General features: G+C 38.4%; 2 protein-coding genes across 13 annotated transcripts in view; one reads left to right on the top strand and one right to left on the bottom strand.

The window, feature by feature from the left end:
- Positions 1-15,220, bottom strand: part of ZNF568 (zinc finger protein 568) — a 50,857-nt gene extending 35,637 nt beyond the window's left edge. The window contains exons 1-4 of one of the 5 annotated variants that reach the window (XM_019793251.2): positions 15,085-15,220; positions 13,777-13,843; positions 10,704-10,983; positions 8,258-8,316 (exon numbers count right to left, since the gene is read on the bottom strand). In XM_019793251.2, the coding sequence (XP_019648810.1) occupies positions 8,258-8,316; positions 10,704-10,779 (135 nt within the window). In that variant the 5' untranslated portion in view covers positions 10,780-10,983; positions 13,777-13,843; positions 15,085-15,220. The other 4 variants (XM_034638298.1, XM_034638297.1, XM_019793252.2 and 1 more) reach the window with 4 other exon arrangements.
- ZNF829 (zinc finger protein 829) overlaps positions 15,191-23,665 on the top strand; it is a 34,472-nt gene continuing 25,997 nt past the window's right edge. The window contains exons 1-3 of one of the 8 annotated variants that reach the window (XM_034638391.1): positions 15,191-15,329; positions 16,235-16,303; positions 20,227-20,271. In XM_034638391.1, coding sequence (XP_034494282.1) covers positions 16,271-16,303; positions 20,227-20,271 — 78 coding nt within the window. In that variant the 5' untranslated portion in view covers positions 15,191-15,329; positions 16,235-16,270. Of the gene's footprint in view, positions 15,535-16,234; positions 16,304-20,226; positions 20,272-23,665 lie in introns of all 8 variants that reach the window. The other 7 variants (XM_034638393.1, XM_034638392.1, XM_034638390.1 and 4 more) reach the window with 7 other exon arrangements.

Here is a 23,665-nt window from a genome sequence, read left to right as displayed (position 1 = left end):
GAAGTAAAAATCCTCAACAAAATGCTAAAAAATTTCATCCAACAAAATATAAAAAAGGAGCATAGACATTTATAGCAACTTTATTCATAATTGCTAAAACTTAAAAAGCAACCACAATGTCCTTTAGTAGGTGAATAGATAAACAGTGGTATATCCAGATAATGGAATATTATTCAGCAGTAAGAAGAAATGAACTATCAAGCTATAAAAAGATATGGAGGAACTTTATAATGCGTATAACTAAGTGAAAGAAGCTGATCTGAAAAGGCTACATACTATATGATTCCGACTACATGACATTCTGAAACAGGCAAAACCATGGAGACAATAAAAAGATCACTGATTGTCAGGAGTTGGAGTGGGAGAGTGGACCAATGGACAGAGCATAGAGGATTTTTAAGTCAGTGAAAATATTCTGTATGATACTATAATGATGGATACATACCATTATACACTTATCTAATTCCATCAACTGTGCAACTTCAAGAGTGAACCCTAATGCAAACTATGGATTTGGAGGATTATGATGTCAATATAGATTCATAAGTTGTAATATATGTACCATCTGCTGGGGGATATTGATAATAGGGGAGGTTATGCATTCAAGGGGACAAGGAGTATGTGGGAAATCTGTATACTTTCAACTTTGCTGTGAACCTAAAACTGCTCTTTAAAAACAAATAAACGGGCGCCTGGGTGGCACAGCGGTTAAGCGTCTGCCTTCGGCTCAGGGCATGATCGAGCCCCACATCAGGCTCCTCCGCTATGAGCCTGCCTCTTCCTCTCCCACTCCCCCTGCTTGTGTTCCCTCTCTCGCTGGCTGTCTCTATCTCTGTCAAATAAATAAAATCTTTAAAAAAAATAAAAATAAAAAAAATAAAAGCAAATAAACAAAAATATATAAAAATAATTATGTACCATGAGCAAGCGGGATTTATCCCAGGAATGCAATATTGGTTTAACACCTGAAAATCAATTAATGTAATACATGGTATCAATAGAATAAAAACAAAAACCATATGATCACCTCAACAGATGCAGAAAAAAACACTTAACAACACCCAACTTTGTTCATGATAAAAACACTCAACAAACTAGCAAAAAAGGGAAACTTTCTCAATGTTATATAAGGCATCTACAGAAAGTCCACAGCTAACATAATAAATGGTGATAGACTAAATGCTTTCCCCTTAAGGTCAGGAACAAGGCAAGGATATACTTCTACATACCCTTCATGCAATGAAGGTTTTAGACAGAGTAATTAGGCAAAAGAATTAAGTAAAAGGCATCCGGATTAGATAGGAGAAAATAAAACTATTTTCATAAGCATGATTTTGGACACAGAAAATCTAAGGAATCCATTAAAATTCTATTAGAATAAACAATTTCAGCAAGGTTGCAGAATGTGGGATCAACACAAAAACCTCAATTGTACTTCTAGACACTTGTAGTGAGCATCCAAAAATGAAATTAAGAAAACAATCCCATTTATAATAGCCTCAAAAAGAATAAAATAAGGACAAATTTAACAAAATAGATGTCAAACTTACATTCTGAAAATTACAAAATATTATTGAAAGAAACTTTAAAGACCTAAAAAAAAAAGACATCCCATGTTCATGGATTGTAAAACTTAGTATAAGATGACAATACACCTCAAATTGATCTAAAAATCCAACGTGGTTCCTATCAAAATACCAGTTGCTTTTTTTGCAGAAATGGAGAAGTGATCCTAATAAAATTCTTATAAAAATGCAAGAGACGAAGAATAGCCAAAAAAATCCTAAAAAAGGAAAAGACCTGGAGGATTCACTTCCCAATTTCAAATATACTACAAAGTTACAATAATCAAGAGAGTATGGTACTGGCATAAGGACATAGATCAGTGGAATAAAACAGATTTCAGAAATAAACCCTCACATTTTAGCGAATTTATTTTAGGCAAGGGTGCTAAGGCAATTCACTGGGGAAAAGAATAGTCTTTTCAACAAATGGTGCTGGAACAACCAGATTACACATATAATGTAAAACAGTGCAGTTGGATCCCTACCTCACACCATATACAAAAATTAACTCAAAGTGAATCGAAGACCTAAATCTAAGAGCTAAAACTATGAAATTTTTAGAAGAAAACATGGGTGTAGGAGCTTCTAGGTTGGTGAATATATGGAGGTGTGCTTGGAGAGAGGATGAAGCTCTGTGCTGGAGGAGAGATGTGGCTTGAGATGTAAAACAAGGATGAGATGAAAAAGGAAATGGGCAGGATCAAGATTGCCAACATAATAGAGATTCAACAGCAGAATTAAAATATTCACAAGATGAAAAATATTTTTTTAATAGATATTGGAGGGTATGAAGAACAGAATGGTCAATGTGATTATGGAGGTCAGATCTAAGAAGCTCTCCTAGGATGTAAAGTAAAATAACAAAGAGAGGAAAATGTTGAACGATGATGACAAATATAGAAGATGGAGAATGAAGACCTAATCTTAAAACTAGAGATATTATGACAAAGTTAAAAAAACAGAAAACAACAATAAAGGTGTAAATTGTAACCTTGGATTAGGCAATGGGCTTTTATTTTTTTGTTCATTTTTTTATAAGATTTTATATATTTATTTGAGAGACGGAGACAGAGATAGCGACAGAGAGCACGAGCAGGGAGGACAGGGAGAAGCCTCCCCTATTTCCTCATCTGTAAAGTGGCATTTTCCTCAACGGGTTAATTTAAGAACTAAAGGAGACAAAAGGTGAGAAGTACTCAGAACTAAGCTTGGGACCCACTAATCATTCAATAAATGTTTTAGGAATAGATAATCCCAATGGAATAGAGACCATAACAAAGATAAGGAAAAACAGCAGAGGAGAAAACATATTTTCCACTAGTTCTAATAAATTAGCATTAAAACATCTTTTCCACTAACCCTAGTGAATGAGCATAAATCTCATAGAGAAAAAAACAACAACAAAGATTACATTCCTGACAAAACCTATAAAACAAGTAACAAAAGACCTAGAAGTAAATATGGGTTAATTTCTGACTGTATAAAATGATGAATCAGTGCTTTATAATAGGCTACTTTTCCAAGATGTTAACTCTCTTTACATATAAAAATGCCATATTACATGGAACTTTACATCAAAAACTAGGGATGTACTGTATGGTGACTAACATAATACAACAAAAAATTATTATTAAAAAATGCCATATTCGTAACAAGGAACAAAAGGGATTGAACCTTAAAAAAAAACAAATTCAAAATTTGTGTCATTAACTTCTATCTCTTCTCCTGTCAGAGAGAGCCAAGAAAAAGATGGGTAGGCCCCAGCCCCTCAAGACTTAACATTTCCAAAGTTTTGCTGGTATCACAGCACTTCCTTTCCTTCATTTTTAAGATCCTTAATAGGACAAATCTTTAAAAAATATATATATCAGTTTATAGTAAGGGCATAAAGGCAATTACATGTCAGTTCTGTGGTATGTATGATGACTGGCAACTTTTTCTAAAAAAGGATTTTTTCTTAGTTATACAAATATTAAATATGCCTTTTAAAACTTGGAGCATGACACACATTTTTTCATATTTTTTCTTGGATATTTTATATTCCTATTTTTCTTCTTTTTTTTTTAAGATTTTTTTATTTATTCAACAGAGATAGAGACAGCCAGAGAGAGAGGGAACACAAGTAGGAGGAGTGGGAGAGGAAGAAGCAGGCTCATAGCAGAAGAGCCTGATGTGGGGCTCGATCCCATAACGCTGGGATCACGCCCTGAGCCAAAGGCAGATGCTTAACCGCTGTGCCACCCAGGTGCCCCTATATTCCTATTTTTCAAATATATTCTAGCTCAGCTTGAATAGACTTGCCTTACTCTAAGAAAAATATTTAGAATCTTTTTTTTTTTAAAGATTTTTATTTATTTATTTGACAGAGATAGAGACAGCCAGCGAAAGTGGGAACACAAGCAGGGGGAGTGGGAGAGGAAGAAGCAGGCTCATAGCAGAGGAGCCTAATGCAGGGCTCGATCCCATAAAGCCGGGATCACGCCCTGACCCGAAGGCAGACGCCCAACCGCTGTGCCACCCAGGCGCCCCCTAGAATCTTTTTTTTAAAGATTTATTATCTTTATTTATTCATTTAAAAGAGACACAGAGTTACAGAGAGAGTGTGAGTGGGGGGAGGGGCGGAGGGAGAAGGAAAGGGAGAGACTCTCAAGCAGACTCCCCACTGCTGAGTGAGTTGCGGGGCTTGATCTCAGGACCCTGAGATCATGACCTAAGGCGAAACTTAACCAACTGAGCCGCCCAGGTGCCCCAGAATATTTAGAATCTTTATTCAGGTAAGTCTGAAGATTAATTTAAAAAGAAGTTATATTGCTTTAATAATGATAGATCCTATCCAAAAAGTGTGTTTTAAAAATGTACTTAAATCCTCTTTCAGGTCACATTAATATTTTAAAGGTTTTTTTTCTCCTATATACATCAGATACTTTTTTTCTTTATGGTTTTGTTTCTACTCTTACCATCTTCTATTTTATTTTTCAGCTGGTTGTATATAGAGAATGATATTGGTTTTTGTATAAATTAAATTTGTGTCCATATTGGATTCAGCTGTTATTTCTCTTCAGCTGCCCACATATATAATTGTATCATCTAGACATCATAATTTTGCATGCATGTTCCCAATTTTTATCTCCTATTTTTTTTCTCTTTGTTATATGCCTAGGCACATAGAATTATAGTTAAATAAATGTGGTAGCGTGGGCAATCTGGTTGTGTTCCTGACTTTGGTGGGAATGTGTCTCATTTTCCCTAGTAAACATGGTGCTGGCTTTTAGCTTATTATGTGTGGAAAAATTGTTAATAATATCATGTTAAGAAAGTGTCCTTTTACTCCTATTTTATGGATAGATTCTTTTACAATCTGAAGTTCTGATTTTTATTTATTTTATTTATTTATTTTTGAAGTTCTGATTTTTAAAAATATTTTAGCAGCTCTATGAAGCTGATTATCTTTTTTTCTTGAATACGATGAATTATAGTAACAGATTCCCTTAACTTGAAACATCTTTGTGATAGAAAAAAAATTTCATTCAATTCTTCTCCAATTAGTCTATAAATTATTTGCAATTCCAGTTAAAATCGCAACAGGATTTTTATTCCTTTAGAATGAGATAAAATGATTCTAAAATTCAAATAGAAACATAGGGGTCCCGAAGTAGCTAAGAAATTTCTGAAAGACTAGGAACAACATGTGTGTGGTGGGAAGTGGGAAATCCTTGCCTAAGCAACAGGGTTATATTAAAGTTACAGTAATTAAAACAATGTAAACACACACACATACACACACACAGAGTACAGTACTGGTATAGATGTAGACTAATAAATTAAAGGAACAGAATAAAGAGCCTAGAAACAATAAAGCATGCACATGATAAAGGTGGCATCACAAAAGAAATTTCTATTTAACAATATTGTTGGAACAACTGGTCTTCTACATGTAAAAATAATTCTAGTGATAGAATTATCAGTAAATTCCTACTAAAATCAATTACAGAATTAAGTTCCAATTGGACTAAAGACTACGAAAAACAAAGTTTTGAAAATAGACTATCTCAATAGCCTAACATTATGAAAGATGTCTTAGAAAAGACCACCACTGGAAACTCATGAAAGAAAGGACTATTAAATACTGATGCTGTATAATAATGTTGACTGAATTCTTATGTGTATGCACACATTTATCATACGCTAAATATAACTATCCAAATTTAAAGTGTCTATACAACGAAAGATACATAACAACAAAAAAGTGGCAGATTAGGAAAAGGTAGCTACATAAATCCTAATGCTAAAGAAGGCATTCTTAAAATTCCCTAATTTCAAGTAGAAAAAGGACTAACAATATAAAACAAATAATATGAACAGTAAATTGGCAAAATTGGCATTCCTTCACTCAGGAGTGGGCTTCAGTCTGTATAGTATCATAGTGTAGCCTGACAGTCAGTCTGTATGTGTTTGAATTCTGGCTTTATCACACCCTTCATGCATGAAGTTGTGTCAGCTTCTTAACCTCTGTGCTTTACTTCCCTTCTTCGTAAAAATTAAAACAATATCTACTTTACAAGCTTCCGATACTGAATACATGAAATAAGCTATGTGAAGTTTATAGCATAATATACCTGGCACATAAAAAGTACTCAATAAAGCCATTATTGTTGTAGGAAATTTTTCTAGCTGCTTTTCTACCTGTTGTCTATTCACATATAAATAAAAGCTGCCATGGACTATATTTATATCAGTATTCTAGAATGAATTTGGGACTGCAAGTCCAGGAATGCAGGCAGTCCACTTCTATTTGATAGTTCAAAACATCTGGCTCTCATATCTGACAGGAACTGTTATGAATTTTTTGACAGCTAAGAGTATCCCATTTATAGATCATAACTCCTTGATCTCCAGCTTTTTATTATACAAAGAAAATGCACGTGTGAACTAATTATTTGGTTCTTATAAAACATGGTCATTACATACCAATTCAAAATACACCTAAAAAAAGTATCTGCACATCTGAATGGCCTTTTTTTTTTTTATGATTTTATTTATTTATTTGAGAGAGTGAATGAAAGAGAGCATAAGCGGGCAGAGGAAGGAGAAGCAGACTCCCTGCAGAGCAAGGAGCCCAATGCGGGCTTGACCCCAGGACCCTGGGATCATGACCCGAGCTGAAGGCAGCCGCTTAACGAACTGAGCCACCCAGGCACCCTGAATGGTCTATTTCTTTCTGACATTAGAATTTTAAAATATTTACTGGCCACTTTTATTTCTTCCATCTGCCTCTTCATGTTCTTCACATAATTTTCTATTTTTTTAATTACTGGTTTTTAAGAATTGTTAGTATATTTATACTATATGTATTACGAAAACTTTTCCCAGTTATGCCTTATTCCGGTGTTTATGGTAGTTTTACTGAAGAGAAGGATTAACTGTATGAACCCAAATCAGGCATCTTCTCTTTTATCTCATTGGTTTCATATGTTAAACTAAAAAACGCAAGTCAGTGAATAAAGCCAACATATCCCAAGGCCTTTTCAGGTAGGAAGGATTTCTACAGCTAACAATTACCAACAATACTTATCATTTCGGGAGCACTTACTATGTGCATTTAACCCTCGCATTATTCCTATGGGATAAGTATGATTATTATCCTCATTTACAAACAATGTAGCTGAGGCCAAAGAGATTAAACCTGCCCAGAATCATGCACTTAGTAAACTGCTGGGCCAAGATCTGAACCCAAGTCTCCGTAGGCCTAGAGAACCACTCTGCCAACAGGAGAGATAACCACATCAACCACATGATCATACGTCCGAAAGAAGTGTGTTTCTGTGTTTCAGGATGGGAATTATGAACTGAGGAAAAGAGGTAGCGAAGTAGAAAATATTTAAAATACAGGGGTGTGAGGGATTCCAGAGTTGGAAACAAAATGAATCAAGAGCAAAGGAGAATGAGTAATTTTGCAAGAAGACAAAGAATACTGCATCTATTGAGGCCATAAAAAAAAAAAAAAAAAAGGATGTGGAAAGCTATGGATACAAGAACTGTAAGATTTTCCCATAGAATGCCAGTATATTTTAGTTCAATTTGTAAAAATCTCAACCAAAGAAAATATATATGTAGGATCATCTGAAAGACATGTTCCATTTACTCTTCCAGATAATTTTAGTTTTTAATATTTGGCCAGCACAGACTTTAAAAAAAAACTGATCTTAAAATTATAAGAATTATGGAATTATTTTGGAATTTCTTTTTGACCTAGGTGCCAATGAAAAGCCTTCCCTTTCCAGGGGCACCTGGCTGGATCAGTCGGTACAGCATGCGATTCCTGATCTCGGGGTTGTAAGTTCGAGCCCCACGTTGGGTATAGTGATTACTTAAAGAAAAAAGTCTTAGAAAAGCTTTCTCTTTCCTTAATTATTAGCTTTTCCCTCATAAACAGCATGAATTATGGAATAAACATTGTATCCCAGTTTGCTTTTATTTCTCCAGCTCACATTCAATTGAACTCAACTTAGTAACTTCGTATAGACCTGTTTCTGCACACCCATATCCCAAACTGCAGCTGGTTCTGATCTTCTATATTTCCTCACCTTAATTTTCACCAATTCAGTTTTTTTCCAGTTTATTGATAGGTTAAGGTAACCCATGCAACTGCAGTGCAAAATAATGCAGGAAACAAATAAATGCTTAAAACGTACAAGAGACCTGGTCATATCCTCTTCTTCCTCCAAAAGGCCAGAGTCCTGAGAACGCCAAGCTGAGGGAAAAAATATAAAGCAGATTTATTTCAGAGCTCCAGACAAAGGCCTATAGAAATCTTCAGTACTAGGTGGCTATAGTACCATCTGTAATGATCCTCAGAGCATTGAGAAATGTTAGCCATGACCAGGCAATGGAGATGCTGAAATGTACATGAAAGACTAATGTTACCATACAGGGTCGGATGGGAATTTCTGGAGGGCTAAGTATAGGGTGCCCTATGAATCTATTGACAATATAAGCTTTCTCTAGGATCCCGTTATTTTATTTTTTTTTAATTTTTTTATTATATTATTTTAGTCACCATACAGTACATCCTTGGTTTTTGATGTAAAGTTCGATGATTCATTAGTTGCATATGAACACCCAGTGCACCATGCAATGCGTGCCCTCCTTACTACCCATCACCAGCCTATCCCATTCCCCTACCCCCCTCCCCTCTGAAGCCCTCAGTTTGTTTCTCAGAGTCCATAGTCTCTCATGCTTCATTCCCCCTTCTGATTACCCCCCCCTTTCTTTATCCCTTTCTTCCCCTACCGATCTTCCTAGTTATGTTCCATAGATGAGAGAAATCATATGATAATTGTCTTTCTCTGCTTGACTTTTCACTTAGCCATTATTTTATTCTTAATAGAAAACTTATCTCAAGTACATAATAATAAATGGCACAAAGTTTAAGAATTATATAATTTATGAAGCACCGTAAAAAATGTGGAAAAACTTGAATCAGGAACAGGTTTTGGCATTGTGAACCACTCATATACCGGAATAAAATGCACTCACAATTCTAATGACATTTTCAAACAACTTAGTTAATTTATTTTTTAATCTAAAAAATTCAGGGCCTTCAGATTAAAAATGTTAAGAATGGGCGCGCCTGGGTGGCGCAGTCGTTAAGCGTCTGCCTTTGGCTCAGGGCGTGATCCCAGCGTTCTGGGATGGAGTCCCACATCGGGCTCCTCCGTTGGGAGCCTGCTTCTTCCTCTCCCACTCCCTCTGCTTGTGTTCCCTCTCTCACTGGCTGTCTCTCTCTGTCAAATAAAATCTTTAAAAAAATTAAAATAAAATAAAAATGTTAAGAATGAATATTTGCATTTACTTCTGCTCTCTCCCAAACCCAACCAAAATGAAAGTAAAGGAACAAAGGAAGCTGAGTCTCATAAAGATAAAGAACATAGAAGACTTCAGCAGATAAGAGATGTGAACAAAATTTTGGAAGCCAGAGATCAGACAAATGACTATTATCTAATTTAACTAGAGAAAGCTGAAGCTTAAGTGAGGGTTGGGGAAGGGTGGGGAAACCTTGGCAAACCCTTGAAAGGCTTAGGAACAGAGGCACTAGGTACTTCTGTAGGCAGGAGTGTGGGATGAGAACTGAATGTAAGGGGTTGGAGCAATGTAGAGAAAATAAGGGAATTAAGTGAAAGTTGTAATATTGAAAGATGAGGTGTGTCCTCTCCACCCCCAACTTCCTACTGTGTTTGTCTTCTAAAAGCAGTTCTGGCTTATACTCCTCAAGCAAAATCTACGACTCCTTGCTGGGGAAAAGGACTAACACCGGCCCCCCCCCCCCCCCCCCCACTAAAATTACAGTCAACCTCATGTAGATCCTGACATTTGGTCAACCTTCAACCTCTAATAAAACATCACATTAGAAAGAAGGGCAAGGAGAAGGTGGGTGGGGGAGGGGTGGGGTGAGGGAGACAAGAAAGAGGTTAGGTAGAAAACAGAGATAAATTCTTATTTCCGTTGTCAAAAGTCAACAGGAAATATCTAAAACTGAGAAATCAAGCATGAGCAGTATAAGGATATTATTCAGGAAAATGGAGCTGAATACCAAAATGTTCAAAATGGTTGCCTCTGGGGAGTGGGATCAAGGCATGAGAAAGGATAGAGTAGGAAATTTTGTTTATGGTCATATATTTAACAGCCTTTAACAAAATGTAAATGTAAGAAAAACAGAAATTACATTTAAATTTTTTAAAAAATAAAACAATAGGGGTGCCTGGGTGGCACAGCGGTTAAGCATGTGCCTTCGGCTCAGGGCGTGATCCCGGCGTTATGGGATCAAGCCCCACATCAGGCTCCTCCGCTATGAGCCTGCTTCTTCCTCTCCCACTCCCCCTGCTTGTGTTCCCTCTCTCGCTGGCTGTCTCTATCTCTGTCAAATAAATAAATAAAATCTTTAAAAAAATAAAATAAAAAAAATAAAAAATAAAACAATAGTCAAGTGAATAAATAAAAAACAAATGTCTAACCTACAGTCAATAACACCCATGTGAACTTTCCTGGTAGGAGTACTGAATTTCCTAACTCTTTACTCTCTCTGCCCCTAAATGTACAGTCTCTTTTTCCTAAACTCTGCCCGTTTCTGAGCCACCTCACCTCTCCTTTCCATCATCTGGGTTAAATGCTCCACTGTCACACAGCTACTGCTGATCTCTGAAGGTTGAGATGTCATTCAGGCCTTGCCCACTCAGGGCAGAAGGGTTAAGATAAGCTGTAGAGTCAGCAGTTCCAGTGTCCACTCTATCTCAGGCCTCTCCAGCCTCCAGGAGAATTCTCAGGTCAGAAGGTCTCCTTCCATGATGGATACCTGCTCTCCAGGCTTCCTTTTACTCACATCACAGATCTGTCTTATCTTTGTAGAGGCAGGACCTGTGGGCTTATGATATAAATTCAATTTACTTGATGTTTTCTCACTAGATCCCTATGGTAACCAGCCTCTAAAGATGGCTTCCAATCATCACTGCCTTATGGTATTCATGGTTTTTGTACACTCCTCCCACACTGAATAGAGTTGTCCTGATTAACCAATACGATATTGCAAAAAATGACAGTGTGTGACTTCCAAAGTTAGGTCATAAAAGACATTGTGGTTTTTGTATTGCACATTTTTGAATCATGCACTTTGAAGGAAGTAGGCCACCATGCCATGAAGACATTCAACCAGCCCTAGGGAAAGGCTCTTGCCAGCAGCCAACACTAACTTGCCAGCCATCTAGGAAGCAAATCCTCCAAGCTTGTCTAGCCTCCCAATGACTGCAGCTTTGTCAACATCTTGACTGCATGTTCATGAAATATCTGAGCCAGAGTATCCAGCTAAGTTGTTCCCCCAAACCCAGAGTGTGAGATAATAAAAGTTTATTGTTGTTTAAGCTACTGAATTTTGAGGTATTTGGTATACAATAGTAGATAACTAATACAGTCCCAAACAATTAGCTTCCTTGCTTATAGTCCACATTCCCAGGAGTCCCTACCAGAGATGCTAGATGCAAAGACAGCAAGAATCTGGAGGAACACTCAAAGACTCAGCAACCCAGGTTGAACCAAACACTCGAGATAAGATTCAAATTTGCAGCAACCCCAGATTTGGAGTAAAAGAGAGTTGCAGCTATTCCATCTCCTATTTATCTTGGCAATCGAGGTAAAAGACATTTGAAATTTAGAATTCCCACACTCTTCATCCGAAATGAGAATTATACTCACACCACAATGATACTGGATGAATAAAATGACTAAGTTAAGAAATATTAATTTATCATCTGCTTTGAGCCTTTACTAGGTACAGGGTAAAAAAATATTATACATGAGAGTAGACTAATTGTACTTTATGACAGAACAGAATAAAACAGAAACATTCAATTGTAATAAATTTTGAGATATTCCTAATATCCCTCACACAATTTCTATTTTTTTCCTCTAAGGCAATTATCACTAACAAACTATATAATTTATTTACCATACACATTGTCTGTGTACCCACTCATAAAAACTCCATGAAAACTGGGATTTTTTAAATCTCTCTTTGACACTGATGGTACGTGCTCAAAAAATATGTTGATTAAAATGGTGTAGCCACTATGGAAAACAGTATGGTATTCAAAAACTTAAAAACAGAATTACCATATGATCCAAAAATTCCACTTCTGGGTACATACCCAAGAGAACTGAAAGCAGGGACTTGAACAAATATTTGTGAACAAATATTTGTACAACCGTATTTATAGCAGTATTATCTGCAATAGTCAAAAGGTAGAAGTAACCCAAGTGTGCAATGATAGATGAATGGATAAACAAAATGTGGTGTATACATACATTGGAATATTATTTAGCCTTGAAAAGGAAGGAAATTCTGACACGTGCTTTAACGTGGATGAACCTTGAAGACCTTACACTAAGTTAAATAAACCAGTCAAAAAAACCCCACAAATACTGTATGATCCAACTTAAACGAGGTATGTAGTCAAATTCGTATAGACAGAAAGTAGAATGGAAGCTGCTGGGACTGGGAGATCCAAGGAATGGGGAGTTATTATTTAATGGGTACAAAGTTTCTGTTTTGCAAGATGAAAAGAGTTCTATGGATAGATGGTGCTGACAGTGGTATAGCAATATGAATGTAATGCCACTGAACTCTACCATTAGAAATAATTAAAATGTTAAATGTTTTTGTGCTTTTAGCTTTACTGAGGTATAATTAATGTACAAAAAATTGCACACATTTAATGTACACATCCTGATGAGTTTTGACATATGCATATATTCATGATATCAATTCCAAAACCAAGATATTAAATATAACCATCACCTCCAAAAATTTCCTTGTGTTGTGTTTTGTTTCTATACTCTTAACAAAGTGCATAATACTGTACTATTAATACAGGTTCTATGTTGTACAGATCTCTAGAACTTATTCCTCTTGCATAACATAAACTTTGTACCCGTGGAAAAACAATTCCGCATTTCCCTCTATTCCCAGGCTCTGGCAATCATTATTCGATTCTTGTGCTTCTTGAATTTATATTAGATACATCATACAAATTGAATCATGTAGTATTTGTTCTGTGACTAGCTTATTTCACATAGCATAATGTTATTCAGGTTCATCCATGTTGTCACAAATGGCAGGCTCTCCTTCTCTGAATAATATTCCATTGCACATATATACCACATTTTCTTTATTCATTCATCTGTTGATGAATGTTTCCCTATTTTGGCTATTGTAAATAATGCTGCAATGAAAATGGGGGTGCAAAAAATAAATTTTATGTTATGTGTATCCCTATTTTATCACAATTAAAAAGTATATAGGCATATACACACATATACACATATGCATAAAAAGACACATACACATTTATATATGGACAAAAGATGCATATATATACATTTAACAAATGAATTCTACTATTTTGGAGAATTTGAAATCAGAAAAAGTAATATATTAGACAAGAATAACATTGAAATAGGTGGGTAGTTTGGTGTTCAAGTGTTCTAAAATCTTAAGTGGAGGTTTTGTTAAGTATGCATGTTAAAAATTCAAGGAAAAGAACAGAAACCAAAGCAGTGGAGAAAGAAAGGGGAATAAGCTAAATCTACACAATAAAAAAGCCACAGCAAATAGAAAACAAATTTATATCAACAATCCCAATAAATGTAAATGAATTAAACTCACCTATTAAAATAACATTCAAACAGGATAAAAGGGTAAAATGCCCAGCAATATACTCTTTGCAAGACACCTGTAGCATAAAAACATAAAAAGAAGGGATTGGAAAACAAAATTCCTGGATAATACAATAACAAAACCTAAAAAGGATATTATCAGACAAAAGAGAACTTGGACTAAAAAGGCATTCACCAGGATAAAGAGGCATGTTTCCTAATGTGGTGGATTGAAATCTTGGTTCCAATTCTTCACTCCTAATGTTCACACTCTTTGCCATTAATTTTGCATTGTCCTCCCACTTGGGTGTAATTAACATTAAGCCTAGCCATGTGGCTTGCTTTGGCTAACGTATTTTTAGTATACCGAGGAGCAGAGGTTTTTAAGGGTGTTTGTATGGTCTGTCTTGTGCTCTGGTGATCCATGATGAGAACAGGTTCTGGTAATCACTGTTCTCTTAGCCTAGGCAGCAGAAGGAACACATGTGCAGGAGCAGATCTAAATCTATCCTGCAGTCTAGCTACTCGGTCAACCCCAGCCTAAATAAGCTGAACAGAAAACCAGGAAACAGGTGAACATGAGAATAAATGCTGCTGTTATATGCCACTGACTTGAGGGTGGTTTGTTAGGCAGCATTAATACCGTGGCAATAGCTAAATAATACATATGATAAAAGATGAGAGCCATATGATGTTGAGATAATGAATCTGGAAAAGATCGACAGGAAAACTGGAAAGCAACAGAAGAGAAGCAAGAACTTGTAGGGGTAAAAAAAGGAAGCAAAGGAGACTAAGGAGTGGCCAAAGGGCAGGGAGCACTGCTTAAAACCAAATACAAAATTTTATACCGATTTCTTTCCCAAGCAGTTACCAGGTATGACAAACACTATACAAAAGTCAACTCAAGACAAGAACCACTACACATATTACAAATACCTAACCACAGACCTTTCACAACCACACAAACATCATACAACCACACGCAATCACAAACATCACCATAACACAGCACACCACAATCACACATCCCATCACAATTGTCTATCACACTCACATGCAATCACACACATCACTACAGTCACACACACACACACACACACACACACACACACACACAGTGACTCCCACCACAGTTTCTTGGTCCAACAAGTCCAACCACTCTCCAGGAGCGTATTCCCACCCCGAGCACTTTGCATTGCGACCACTCCAGACTCTTTGGGCCTCGTTAGAGGCTCCACCCCATCAGCCTCGCCGCCGTGCAGCCCAGACAGCTCAAGCCCCTCCCTCATGCCCCGCTGCGGGGACGCGGTAGCGTCACCTGCCGGAAACGCTCGAATGCGCATCCAGCGCGCGGTTTCTGGGAGGATGGGTGAAGGTGACCCACAGAAAGACCCAGGCCATGGGCCGGTAACGCCGAACCATCCCTTCGCGTCCACCTCCCAACGGACGTTCCTGAGCGCCACACCACCTCCCACAAGGCTTCGCGGCCCGATTCAACTTCCGGCCAGAAAGCGGTCTGCGTTTCCTGTGTGAAGAGGCGGGCGAGCCAGTCCCGCGCATAAGGTTTGTGCTTCGCAACCGTTAGACCTGGCCAGACGCTGAGGATTGCAGTTACAGTAGTTTTGGGAGGGTCCAGGCAGGGCGCTGAGAGGAATTGGCCGCGGGTGCATCTCTGGACCACATTTCCCAGAGGGCCCGGTGGCGCGTCGCTGTTCTCGCATGAACGCGAACGTTTCGTCACGCCTGGCGGGACCGTTAGATCCGTGAGGTGAGAGTCCGTCGGTCCCGTGGGAACCGGCTCAGTTGTGCAGGTTGCGACGCCGGGAGACCCGAAAGGCATAAATTGAGGAGCCCGGAGATAGGCATCGAGCTGGGTCATCCGGCCTGTGCGGGCGGAGCGGCCTGTAAAGGGGAGGGTGTGAGATTGTGTGAGAGAGATTGTGACATTGAGACCTGTGTGAGGATATCGGTTGCCTATCATTGTGGGGTTGTGACTGTGTGTGTCCCTATGGTGATTGTGACCCTGCGACACTGTGGGGGGAGTACCTGCGATTGTACGAGAGTAACTAACTGTATGTGTTCGGTGGTGGGTATGTGATTATAACTGTGTTACCAGGTGCAGCTCTGTGTGCCCGCGTGTGTAGTGCTTGTCGCATTGGTTTCAGTATGACCGTGCCCAAGGTATAGGGCACTATGTGTCTGGGTATGGGGTTCCTGTCATATGTAAGATTGTAACTCCGGAACTTTGTCCTGAGGGAGCCTCTGTGAAGTTTGGTCAGATTATAGCCCCTTGACTGCAGTGACCTCAGCTTTTTCCTGACTTAACGGATTAGGCAGGATGCTCCATTCTCTGATCTCATTCCCGGTGTGTGGTGGGGGCTGGGGCTGGGACTGGAGCTGACTTCTGACCAGACCAATTTGGGAAAAAAGGAAAACATTGTGGTTTGCAATTACTTTTCCTCTCCCAGTTCCTTCCTTCTCCAGGTACAGAAGAGAAGGAAAGAATGCACAATGAACTTCTACAAGCAATGTCCAAGGTGTGTTGGGGTTTCTCCTTTGCTTTCTTTCTTCTGAAAATTAAATGTTTAATAAAGATATGCCATTTAATTGTAGGTCCCTGTAATTTCCCTGTTAGAGGGAAGGATAGTCCAGCCTGGTTTTATAGCCCAACAGCACCCATATACCTAATGTTCACTTATTTGGAAAAATGGCTCCACTTCTGTTTGTTGAGTTTTCTTCTTTTTAAATGTAATATTATGATTTAAATGCAATTGTTATGATTTTAAAATAACAACATGGGGCGTCTGGGTGGCTCAGTTGGTTAAGCAACTGACTCTTGATCTGGTCTCAGGTCTTGATCTCAGAGTCCTAAGTTCAAGCCCCACATTGGGCTCCATGCTGGGCGGGGAGCCTACTTAAATAAATAAAATAAAATAAAATAAAATAACATAACTATTATTTTAGAGATTTCAAAAAAGATTACCAAGAAAAAATAAAATGCGTTCACTCAAATAACTGTTAATATTTTGATTAATTTTTTTTTTAATATTTTATTTATTTATTAGACAGAGATAGAGACAGCCAGTGAGAGAGGGAACACAAGCAGGGGGAGTGGGAGAGGAAGAAGCAGGCTCATAGCGGAGGAGCCTGATGTGGGGCTCGATCCCATAACGCCGGGATCACGCCCTGAGCCGAAGGCAGGCGCTTAACCGCTGTGCCACCCAGGCGCCCCTTGATTAATTTTTAAAGAAGATTTTATATATTTATTTGAGAGACAGAGTGAGTGAGAGAAAGAGAGCACACAAGCAGGGGCAGAGGGAGAGGGAGAAGCAGGCTCCCCTGCTGAGCAGGGAGCCTGATGTGGGGCTCAATCCCAGGACCATGGGATTATGACCTGAGCCAAAGGCAGATGTTTAACCGACTGAGCCACCCAGGTGCCCCTCGATTAATTTTTATTATTTTTCCAAAATAAAATTATACTTCATTTACAATATTATGTCCTACATTTTCACTAAAAAGTATTATTCTCCTGTGTTGTCAAATGGTCTTTGTAAATACCATTTTTCAAAGATACATATTTCTTTGTATGTATGAGTTATGGTCTCTCCTTTTTTTCAGGTCGGTTGTGTCAGACTTTGAAACCTTTATTTACTTACACACACACAGGTTTGAAATTGGACTTCCATGATTAATAATGAGATTGAACACCATTTCATATATTTATTGGTTATTAGGGTTTCTTATTTTGTGACCTGCCTGTTCAAATCTTTTACCTTTTTGCCCCTGGATTATCTCTTGTTGATTCATAGGTATTCTTTATATAATGTGGATGTGGGTCCTTTACTGATATTTTTCTACTGTTTAGATTGTTTTATCAGTTCCTTTAAGGTAGTTTTATGAATAGAAATCCTAACTTTAACAGTCAAACTTATCAATTATTTTTTTCTTTATGGTTGGTACTTTTTGTATTTCAAGAATTCCTTTTCTGGGCACCTGGGTGGCTCAGTTGGTTAGGCGTCTGCCTTTGGCTCAGGTCGTGATCTCAGGGTCCTGGGATTGAGCCCTTTGTCAGGCTTCCTGCTCAGTGGAGAGTCTTCTTGTACATCTCCCTCTGCTCCTCCCCCTCCTTGTGCTTGCTGTCTCTCTCTCAAATAAATAAATAAAATCTTAAAAAAAAAAAAAAAGCTTTCCTGTCCCAAGGTTGTACAAATATTCTTCTATATTTATACTCAAATCTATAAGTTTTGCTTTTTGGGGTTCTAGCTGACCTAGTTGGGGGAGCATGCGACTTTTGATCTCAGGGTTGTGAGTTCAAGCCCCACATTGGGTGTAGAAGTTACTTAAAAATAAAATCTTAAAAAAGAAAAGTTTTGCCTTTCCCATTTATATATTTAATCCACCTCTAATTGGCTTATATGTATGATGTAACGTAGGGCCCGAGGTTTTCCCCATTTATAAATTCCTTCTAAGCTTTCTCAGTACCATATATTAGTCCACTATGTTCCCATTTCATGTATATCCAAATATATATATAAATCCAGTGTCTGTATATACATGGGTATGTTTATGAACTCTTTGTTCTGTTGTTCTATAACAGTATCACAGTCTTGATTATTCTAGCTTCGCTCTCCTTTGAAGGTATTTTGGCATTTCTTCTGTGTCTGTTTTTAAGAATTTCTCCCAGTTTTTGGTTTTCTGTAATTTTAGTATAATGTGTCTAAGTATGCCTTTTAAAAATTTTATCTGCTTGGGATTTGTAGATAGGTGTTTTTTATTAGATTAGGGAAATCCTCAGCTATCTTCAAAGATTGTCTCTGCCTTTCTCTCTCTCTTCTCCCTTCTCAGGCTCTAATTAAACATAGATTAGGGGCGCCTGGGTGGCACAGTCGTTAAGCGTCTGCCTTCGGCTCAGGGCATGATCCCAGGGTCCTGGGATCGAGCCCCACATCAGGCTTCTCCGCTGGGAGCCTGCTTCTTCCTCTCCCACTCCTCCTGCCTGTGTTCCCTCTCTTGCTGGCTGTCTCTTTCTCTGTTAAATAAATAAATAAAATCTTAAAAAAAAAAGACCCAAAAACATAGATTGGAATTTCTTATCATTACCCTTTTTTGGTTTTTGGAGTTGATACACTAGGTGGGTCTACTCTCATTTTTTTAAATGTGGGTATTTGGTACAGAGGCAAAGGAAATCACGTTAAGAATCAGTCACCCCAAATCTGTTCAGCTTAAGACCTTTCTATCTGAATTTCTTTAGAAGATGGCTGAGTATTTCCAATCCATTCTCCTGTGCCAAAACCCAGAGTTCTCCTCTCGCATCAGCCTCTGATTACACTTGCCATTTCTTTTTTTTTTTTTTAAAGATTTTATTTTATTTATTCGACAGAGATAGAGACAGCCAGCGAGAGAGGGAACACAAGCAGGGGGAGTGGGAGAGGAAGAAGCAAGCTTACAGCAGAGGAGCCTGATGTGGGGCTCGATCCCAGATCGCTGAGATCACGCCCTGAGCCGAAGGCAGATGCTTAACCGCTGTGCCACCCAGGCGCCCCTACACTTGCCATTTCTATAGTGAAGATTGTTTGCCCAATATTAACAGGAATAATGCTAGGGGGTTAGTAGATTCATAGGCGTTCTTTATATAATGGGGATGTGGGTCCTTACTGTTTAGATTGTTTTATCATTTCCTTTAAGGTTGTTTAGTAGAAGATAAAAGTAATGCAGTGAATTTTGTTCTCAGAAGCTAATCAAATGTTTGGGTTTTTTAAAAGATTTTATTTTTAAGTAATCTCTACATCCAGCATAGGGCTTGAACCTGCAAACCCCAAGATCAAGAGTTTCATGCTCTACCGACTGAGCCAGCCCAGCACCACGCCCCCCCCCCTTTTAACCTAATGTTTAATCAGGAAATATTTGAAGCATTCCTAGTAAAATCAGAAAATAGAGAAGAATAGGCACCATCACCAATGTTACTTAACATTGTTGCATTGGTATTAACCAAAGCGCTTAGACAAGAGAAAAAAGTAGGTTAAAAATTAGAAAAGAGGATGTAAGATAATCACTTTGCAGATGATATGAATGTGTACCTGGAAAACCAAATCATGTTACAACTAGCACTTTGAAATAAGCAGGACTCCATAGGAAGCAAGCAAAATAATTTTTTTTTCATAATTTCTACTTTGAACTCTCTCTGTGGGCTAATTTTTTTGTTACCCTGCATAAAAACTTGTGTAGTCCCTATAATTGTTTTGATCACTCTTTAGTAGCCTTTGGTTGTTTTCAGTGATAAGGTCAGTCTCATTTTACTAATTACAGTCTCCAGTTGAGTGTAATAATATGTAAGCTTCATTTAAAGCCTTTTCTTTGAGTTCAGGCTTGCTATAAGCTAGAAGCTTACAGTGTGAAAATGGGGATATACTGAACTTCTTCATTTCTTCAGCCTACATTTCTTTTCTCCCACCCCATATAGGCTGTTTGTGGCTCCTATGAGGTTGCAGTGGGTAGGAAAGAGGAGGTAAGGAGAAAAGTCTTACTTGACTGGTGCTATTGTTTTGGTCTTGGTCTCTCTTGCTTTTATGGATGTTCAGCACTGACTCATTTTCTTATGGGGTGCTTTTGTAGGATTGTCAGAGAAGTCCCTCCTGGAAACCTCTAATTGTACTTCCCTGTGATGTGGGCAACACATCTCCTTGAAGTGGCTACTTATTTTTTTCTAAAGATTTTATTTATTTATTTTAGAGATAGAGCGAGGGGAAGAGCAGAGGGAGCAGGACAAGCAAACTTGGTGCTGAGCACAGAGCCCGATGCAGGGCTTGATCCCGCAACACTGAGATCATGACCTGAGCCGAAATCAAGAGTCAGGCAATTAACTGACTGAGGCGCCCCTGAAATGTCTACTTACAATACCTGTCTTACACTTGGGGAGTCTGTGATCTACTGCTTTGTTGGGAATCACATTATCCTTCCATTAGGTCCACATCTAGTCCAAAAAGGGGACTGGATACCAGTCTCTGTGCCCTTTAAACTCCAGGAAACACAGCAAAAATTCTAAATAATCTCAGCGTTCTACTTTGGACCATGGAGTCTAAGATGAAGAAGTAACCTAATTTTTCTTATGGGATGGAAAATGTGTGTCATCTTTGAACAACCAATTTTTGTACACCAACTGAGTGTCCGACAAGTTAATTCAGTTCTGACACTAATTACCAAGAGTTAACACAGAGCCCCACAGGTTTAGGGGCTTAGCCTTACGAAACTGCCCTATTTCAGACAGCAGCTCCAAGGCTTGGGTAGCCCCAAGGTACTGCACTTCTGCCCAGCAGACCACAAATTGAGGCATTCCCATGATCCCCACTCAGGTACAGTAATTGATTAGAATGGCTCATAGACCTCAGGGGAAAGTACTATATTTATGATCACAGTTTTACTATAAAGAATACAATTCAGGAACAGCAAACTGGTAGAGATGCATAGGGCAAGGTATGAGAGGGAGGGCCATGTCTGGAAAGGATCATAAGGATTTTGCCTAACAAAGTGGCTGAAGTGAAAGATTTTTTCAGTAATATTTATGTTGTAGAAAATTCTGCCACCAGTAAAATTGTAAAAGTTAAGGATTTATGTTAATAAGGAATAATTCTTGTAACAGTCATAAGAGAACTGTAATTTTCAAGAAATTTAAATTATACTCTTGTCTGTATTTATTTGAGAGACAGCACGAGCAGGAGGGACAGAGGGAGAGGGAGAGAGAATCTGAAGCAAACTCTGTGCTGAGCGTGGAGCCCAACGTGGGGCTCTGTCTAATGACCCTGAGATCATAACCTAAGCCAAAACCAAGAGTCGGACACTTAACTGACTGCACCACTCAGGCACCCCAATAGTGATATTTTAAATTAATGTTCAACCAGTTTTGCATTTTAAAAATTCAAGAAATTTTTAAAACCAATGAAAAATGGCAGGGCTTTCTCCCAGTACCCGATTCCACTCCCCTTGGGCGGCTACCCTCAAATTTTTTTCTTTTTCTCTTGGCACTTTTTGTATATTTCTTTCTTTCTTTCTTTTTTTTTTTTTTTTTCAAGATCTTATTTTTACGTAATCTCTACAGCCAGTGTGCGGCCCAAACTCACAATGCCAAGTTCAAGAGCTGCTCACTTCACACCAGCTGAGCCAGCCAGCTGCCCTTTCTCTCATATTTCTCTCTTTTTTAAAAAATTTTTTTAAGATTTTATTTGTTTATTTGAGAAAGAGCACAAGTGGGGCTAGGGGCAGAGGGAGAGGAAGAGGGAGAAACAAACTCCCCACTGAGCAAGGAGCTTGACATGGATCTTGATCCCAGGACCCTGAGATCATGACGTGAGCTGAAGGTAGACATCTAACTGATTGAGCCACCCAGGTGCTCCTTTTTTCCTATATTTCTAATTCATGTTCCTACATTGCTTTTTTTTTTTTTTAAGATACGCTATTTATTTATTTGGATGGGGTGGGGCAGAGGGAAAGGGGGAGAAAGAGAGAATATTAAGCAGGCTCCACACATAGCACAGAGCCCAACATGGGGCTGGATCTCACAACCCTGAGATCATGACCTGAGTCAAAATCAAGAATCAGATGTTTAACGGACTGAGCCACCCAGGCGCCCCCATTGCTGTTCTTTTTATAGACATTTCCTGGTGACTTTCTTGAGGTAAATGTGGATTGAGATTTCCCATATCACATTCCTCACTTCCTGTTCCTCCAAAGAATTATATCACGATTTTTCTTTAAATCATTGATATTCATATAATTAGGATGTCGCAGATATTATTAATCTGAGTCAAGTGTAGTACACTAGATCCTAAATTCTTTTCAGTACAATATTTACAATTTTCTGAGGGTAAACTGCTTTGTTTCTTCACTTGCCGCGTTCCATGTATGAGTTGCTCTTTTTTTCCCCCAAATCTACCAACATTGCTTCCAGTTGCCTATCAAAAATATTTTCCGGGGCGCCTGGGTGGCACAGCGGTTGAGCGTCTGCCTTCGGCTCAGGGCGTGATCCCAGCGTTATGGGATCGAGCCCCACATCAGGCTCTTCCTCTATGAGCCTGCTTCTTTCTCTCCCACTCCCCCTGCTTGTGTTCCCTCTCTCGCTGGCTGTCTCTATCTCTGTCGAATAAATAATAAAATCTTTAAAAAAAAATATTTTCCATATGATCAAACTTACTAGGTCTTTATTTTTCCTTGGAGACCTCTTTCCCATAGTCCTTTGTCTTCTAGTTCTGCCAGATACTGTCCTGGAACTTGCCTTTCACAATTATACTTGGGACTTTGTCTTGTATTCTCATGTTAGCCTTGTAATTTCTAAATATCATATCTTTCTTAATTTACACCCTACTTTTGATGGAGTATATAGGCCAGGAGTTTCTTTTAAAAGCTACTTGGAGATAATTTTATCTTTCCCTGCAAAATCTAGAAGTGTGTTGATTTAATCTTCAGACTAGTTTTGTTTTTATTTTTTTATTTTTTATTTTTTATTTTTTTAAGATTTTTTATTTATTTATTAGACAGAGATAGAGACAGCCAGCGAGAGAGGGAACACAAGCAGGGGGAGTGGGAGAGGAAGAAGCAGGCTCATAGCTGAGGAGCCTGATGTGGGGCTCGATCCCATAACGCCGGGATCACGCCCTGAGCTGAAGGCAGACGCTTAACTGCTGTGCCACCCAGGCGCCCCTAGTTTTGTTTTTAATCTTGCTTGGTATATAATCTTCATACTAGAAGAATTCTAGGGTATAGAGTTCTAGGGCCAGAATTCATTTTACTTTGCAATATTAAAGGAATTACTTTCTTTTTTCTTTTCTTTTTTTTAATAATTTTTTATTATGGGGGCGCCTGGGTGGCACAGCGGTTAAGCGTCTGCCTTCGGCTCAGGGCATGATCCC

This window comes from Ailuropoda melanoleuca, chromosome 12, assembly GCF_002007445.2.
Source record: "Ailuropoda melanoleuca isolate Jingjing chromosome 12, ASM200744v2, whole genome shotgun sequence".
Classification (NCBI taxonomy): domain Eukaryota; kingdom Metazoa; phylum Chordata; class Mammalia; order Carnivora; family Ursidae; genus Ailuropoda; species Ailuropoda melanoleuca.
This window is presented reverse-complemented; position numbering and strand designations above follow the sequence as displayed.